The sequence below is a fragment of the Camellia sinensis genome, chromosome 3 (assembly GCF_055761805.1).
Source record: "Camellia sinensis isolate YWXY chromosome 3, ASM5576180v1, whole genome shotgun sequence".
Taxonomy (NCBI): Eukaryota; Viridiplantae; Streptophyta; class Magnoliopsida; order Ericales; family Theaceae; genus Camellia; species Camellia sinensis.
This window is the reverse complement of record NC_138963.1, coordinates 85,668,527-85,674,014: the sequence shown is the minus strand read 5'-3', so window position 1 is coordinate 85,674,014 and position 5,488 is coordinate 85,668,527. Positions and strand designations below refer to the sequence as shown.

The 5,488-nt window shown below is 30.7% G+C and overlaps 1 protein-coding gene across 2 annotated transcripts; it reads right to left on the bottom strand.

Moving 5' to 3' along the window:
- Window positions 1–331: 331 nt before the first annotated feature.
- Window positions 332–3,944, bottom strand: LOC114297246 (protein XRI1). 2 transcript variants are annotated; one of them, XM_082920262.1, is made up of 10 exons: window positions 3,586–3,944; window positions 3,463–3,504; window positions 2,733–2,788; window positions 2,525–2,644; window positions 2,301–2,440; window positions 1,809–1,872; window positions 1,609–1,711; window positions 1,480–1,520; window positions 1,231–1,314; window positions 332–963 (listed from the first exon to the last, which is right to left on the bottom strand). In XM_082920262.1, exons 2-10 carry the CDS (start codon window positions 3,480–3,482, stop codon window positions 683–685), a joined length of 909 nt encoding a protein of 302 aa, XP_082776388.1. In that variant the 5' UTR covers window positions 3,483–3,504; window positions 3,586–3,944; the 3' UTR covers window positions 332–682. The 2 variants fall into 2 exon arrangements, with proteins under 2 accessions (XP_082776388.1, XP_028097452.2); XM_028241651.2 differs by having other exon boundaries at window positions 1,597–1,711; window positions 3,586–3,940.
- Window positions 3,945–5,488: the final 1,544 nt, after the last annotated feature.

Here is a 5,488-nt window from a genome sequence, read left to right as displayed (position 1 = left end):
GAAGAAATTATTTCCAATTTTTTTTTTTTTTTTCTCTGGTTTATGTAAACCTTCTAAATACATTATCCTTAATAATATCCACATGCCGATGAAGGGAACATAGTCCCTCATTAAATGTAACTTCTATGTCTATTATTGAGAAAGCTCTCAAGAAACATACACTGAGGATTTGCAAGCAATGGACTACATCATACTGATATCTAGATATTTAAACTTTCATTAGCACCTACAATCTTCATTCTACCGAATTGATCCGGTCACACAAAATCAATGAAAACATTGTATCTATACATATATTTGCAACTAGAGCAATCTCTCAAGCAACACAAGATACCAAGTAAACACAGGCTCTTCACATTAAAAGGAAGTAGGTGAAATCATTAACAAAGTTTTTGAAAGAAAAGAAGCAGCTAAGAGGATCTCTTAGCTATCAAGATCCTCATTTGACTCTTGAATCAGTCCCAACCAGCTATAAAACAACAGGTATTTGTCACCTACAAAACCACTTGGAAACATAAACGCTTAACCTAATTTATGAGTTCCAAGAATTAACACCAACCTAAGAATGAAGTACTAACTTGTTATACTAGGTGCCCGAGAATGATACAAAAGAAACTTGACCTTGGAACAGAATGAACCAAGCAAGGCCACAAAAAAGAAATTTTGGAGAACACTTATCTATTCAGCCTTTGGTTCTCATGATAGTGATGCTGCCTTTTCCTCCCTCGGTGTGAATTTTAGTTTTGCCAACAACAGGCTTCCCGGAAAAAGCTGAAGTGGGATACGAGGCAGAAGGATCCTCTTCATTACCTTGCTTCGATTTTGCGGGTGGTGGAGTGCGTATGCGCTGGTTTATGTCCTTTAGAGTTACATCTCCATGGACACCACATGGTTTAATAAAGGCAAATGGATAGGCAACAGATGAAGCCAACTTTGTCGGAGTTCGCATGTATGACTTCCTACCTAAGTATGAAAAACAAAGAGACGAGAATAGATGGAACTAAGTTTACCATATGGGCCAAGTGCTATGCACAATAATGTTTGCAATTTACACGCGAGTACAAAGATTATTTCACAAATCACTTCTTTGGACATTATTGGTTCAAGGGTGTGTTGTGACCATTCTAAAACAACAAAATTCCATTACATAAAGAAAAGACTCCAGGGTTTATAACAATTTTTTATTTAAGCAGTATGTGGTACAAAATAAGATTGAGAAGAAATACAAACCTTTGAAAACAACATTTCGACGAGTTCCACTAGGATGCTCTTGGGCCACAGTAGCTTCATATTCAGGTGGGGTGTTGCAAAACTCTAAAACAGTGATGTAGAATTATATACTAATATAAATGTGAAAAATAAAATAGATTGAATATAAATACATCAAGAGCCAAGAAAACAAAGGAAAAAAGTATTAAAAAAACAGAAATTAAAAAAATAATAATTGACACGTTGAATAGCAAATACTACTTCATGTACCTGAAATATCGATTTGAACATCGGACTGCCCAGACAGATTCCTGTGTTCCACATATTATAGTAGTTGAAGAAAAAATAAAAACAAAAAAATGAATTGAAGAATATTGAATTGAAAACCTAGATATATACGTCTCATCAGTGCTGCAATGCATCTCATCATTGTTAAAGCAATCAGCTAGCCATCCCTCAGATGACTGATCCAGGCCATCGTAACCAGATGCAGATGTATCCTCTGGTAGCACATATTATAACAACAAACAAACAAACCAAAAAACATGTATGAATATTTAGAATCTATTCATCTCAGAACAGAACTTTACAGGACAAACCTGCAAACCCGGACACCCAATGCGACATATCAGATAAAGCATCTTCAAGTGAATCTTCTCTCTCCTAATCACAGAACCAAAATGAGGGATCTAAGTTTTCGTGAAACTTCATTCAATCACACAAATTAATATTAAACATAATTCCAACAGAAATGTTGATCATAAATAAGTGTTTAAAACAAACTTAATGAAGTGAGCAAGAACAAATTAAGTAGAACAAGAATATACAAATTAATTAGGCAAAACCCAAAGCTAAACGAGTCCATAAGTTGCATTCTGACCGATAATGAACACCTGATGAAACATTTACAGCATAAAATGAATTATCAATGACAAATGAGTTGCAGACAGGCAGACTTGATATGCGGTGGATGATAAATTTACAGTTATCTTTTATGTGAAACCAAAATAAGACCATTGTGTAGAATTTTCCCCCAAGTAACAGTATAAGATGTATCAATTTCCACAAGAGAAAAACAAGCTTGAACCAACCTTTGATTTCAAGAAGACAGATGAAATGTCCTCATTGCAAAGAGGGGAATCCAAAATCTCATTGTCAAATTGCAGCATTCGACGTCTCTTTACTTGTGCAGATGTCTCCCTGCAGTGCTGTAATTCCTTGTTCATGTTTACTGCATTAAATTTTTCAAATAAAATAGTGTCCTTCAAATTGAACAAGCATTAAAAAGATTAAGAATGCTAAAGTATAAAACTACCATTGTCAGCAACATGGTAAGCCAAATCCCCACAGGCCTTAACTGGTGTTGTTTCATCAAACATGCAAGACAGATCTTCTTCATTCTGGCTTACTCCATCCCAGAGGCATGGAGATAGGTCTGCTCACAAGAAAATAAACCCATTCAACATTAAAACTTTACACCCAAATATCTTGCATTACCAGTAAATCGAAAAGCAAAGGCTCACCAAGATTGGTTTCCTTCGGGAGACAGTAATCCTCTCCATGCCAGTCCCACATTTCACTGCTTCCATTTTAAAAGTCGTTTTAAGCATTAAATCTCAGATATAAATAAATTTCCAAGGTAAAAATGTAAATATAAAAATCACAAAGATTGAAGCTTAAGCCAAAGCGAATGTGGCAGAAATTTAAGGAATGAGCTAGCTAAATCCATGCCATAAAACTATATTTTTGGTGCATTGTAGCAACATCCACCACAGTTTACAAGGGGTCAAAAGAAATACTGGAGCATTAGATCTAGTTAGTGTAAGAGATTAGAACAGCAAGTAGTTCTGATGGGTACTAAAAAAGCTCCTTCACAAACATATCTAATGCAGGAACACAAATCTATAGTAATTGAAGAGAGAGAGAGAGAGAGAGAGAGAGAGAGAGAGAGAGAGAGATGACCCAGTAACTAAATCAGAGTCCACAGCCTCATACTAATTTTCCCATTATGACTGCTGTAGAGTAAAAGAAACCCAGAAGCCAGGAAATGAAATGAATCGAACCCATCTCACAAATCCAGCATTTCAATCGAAAGAAATTCAGGAATAGACAAAAGAATAACCAACAAAGGAATCAACATTTTAGGAACTAAACCCCATCAACACAAATCACAACTAACGCATTCGCATTCGCAGCCTATAAATCACAGTACACTAAAAAAAATAAAAAATAGTGAAAGAGGTCGCAACATACCTGTCATTGTTGTAATCCATTTGGGTGTTATCAGTCTACAAACTGAATGCAAAAATAAAAATAAATAAATAACACAAAGAAGAAGAGGGTATTATTCATGTATGACAAATCACAATCACTCACCTCCAATCCAAATCATCAAAAGTAGCCGTTACACGTCTATAGATATAGATTAAATAGAGAGATACAATTTTACAGCGATGCTTGAGATGTGTGCAATGGAGGAAGGAAAACGCCGACTCTCTCACTCCGCCCTTTCTGTCTCTACAATTTTCGTGTTTTCTTTCTTCATTTGGTTGTGGGGGGTTGAGGTATTTATTGTTATACACAGAATAAGCCTGTGAAATAAATTATTTTAATAATTTTTTAAATTTTAAAAAAACAAATAAAAAATATAAAAAAATAATATGATAATTTATAATAATTTTTATTTACTAAAATATATAATTATCAAACATGAGCTTATGATAAATGACAAATATACAGAGAGAAATATACGAGAGCAACCATTGGCATATGTATACCAGCAGCACTAAGTGAGTACTGTACGTAGTGGTCCGTTATTTCTGTGGGACTTTTTGTCCTTAAAGTAGTTATATTAGAGTTAATTATTTATGAAAAATTTATTAGAAATTTTTTTTTCAAGTGTTTATATTTTAATTAGTCTATAAAATATTTTATATTTTAATAAATCTTATTATTTAGATATTTGATTTATTAAATCTTAATCGTCATATTTAAAGTATTTTATGAATATTTCTATTCTTATAAATATTTTTTGAACGGTTAACAATTTAGTAATGTGGACATTCATAGTTTATAATGTGCATATTCACTTTGACATGCAAATGTTCATATTGATATGTTAACATTTACGGTGTGAACATTCACATTATAGAACATTCATACTGTAAATATGAATATTATTAAAGGTATTTTGATAATTATGTCACTAATAGGACTTATTGGAACATGAGAAAAAAAATATGGAATAAATACAATATATGTAGGTGAAAAGAGATTTATGAAAAAGTATCCCATTATTTAAAAGTCTTATTTATATATAAATAAATAAAACGGTAAATTATAAATATATCTCCTGAGATTTGCTTAAAATACGAATTGCTCCTGTAGTTCGGAAAATTACAAATATCTCCCTGTCAGAATTTTTTATTTAATATAATTAATTGAAAAAATGAAATTTCTAACTATTTACCTATACAAAAATAAAATTATTTGAATTATTAATTGAAATAAAATTTTAACATTATTAAAAACTGTTAATTAACTTGATGATTTATTAATAAAATGGCCTATTTATTATGAAATTAGAAACCTTAGGAGGCATAATGTAATTTCTAAAATCACAGGGAAAATTTGTAATTTAAGTAAACCTCAGGGGGTGTGTTTATAATTACCCTATTATCATTTTTTTTTTAAACTAAGAACATTATTAATTTTGCATATTAATGTTTTAGATAATTGTTTCACTAACTGATAAAAAAAATAGAGTTTGAGATTAAACATTTTTGCCCTTCTATTTACTAGTTTAATTCAATTATTCAATAAAATCGAGAACATTATCAGTTTTTTTATTTTTTAAAGTTTTTTTTTTCAATTTTGTACACCAATGTTCTATTATCATACTCTATTATAGGCACAAAATTTTCAATTTTGCATAAAAAAATAATTCAATTTTTTTAATTTTTTCAAAAAAAAAAAAAAAAAACACATTCACTCTGTTTGTTTGCAGTTTCAGAATTCACTTTTCAGAAAATTCTATTTTTTCATTTTTTGTATTTTTTTGTTTTCACTAATTTTTTAAATATTTTAAGCATTTTTTTTTAATTTTTAGACACACCTAACATAAATACACTTAGAAAATATAATTTTGTGAAAAAAATATTTTAAAAATTCACTAAATACAAAAAATACAAAAAAAATGAAAATTCAGTACATTTTTCGTATTTTTGTGTATTTATTAATTTTTTTACAAAAAATTTACTATTTAGATACATCTAAGTAA

Bases quoted from the DNA above. Each gene is read 5' to 3' on its own strand.
- LOC114297246 (XM_028241651.2), bottom strand. From the start codon at position 3,482: ATGGATTACAACAATGACAG. The intron at 1,873-2,300 runs GTTGGTTCAAGC...TTCTGTGATTAG, and splicing joins CTGTCTTCTTGAAATCAAAG to GAGAGAGAAGATTCACTTGA. The intron at 1,315-1,479 runs GTACATGAAGTA...TCACTGTTTTAG, and splicing joins TGTTCAAATCGATATTTCAG to AGTTTTGCAACACCCCACCT.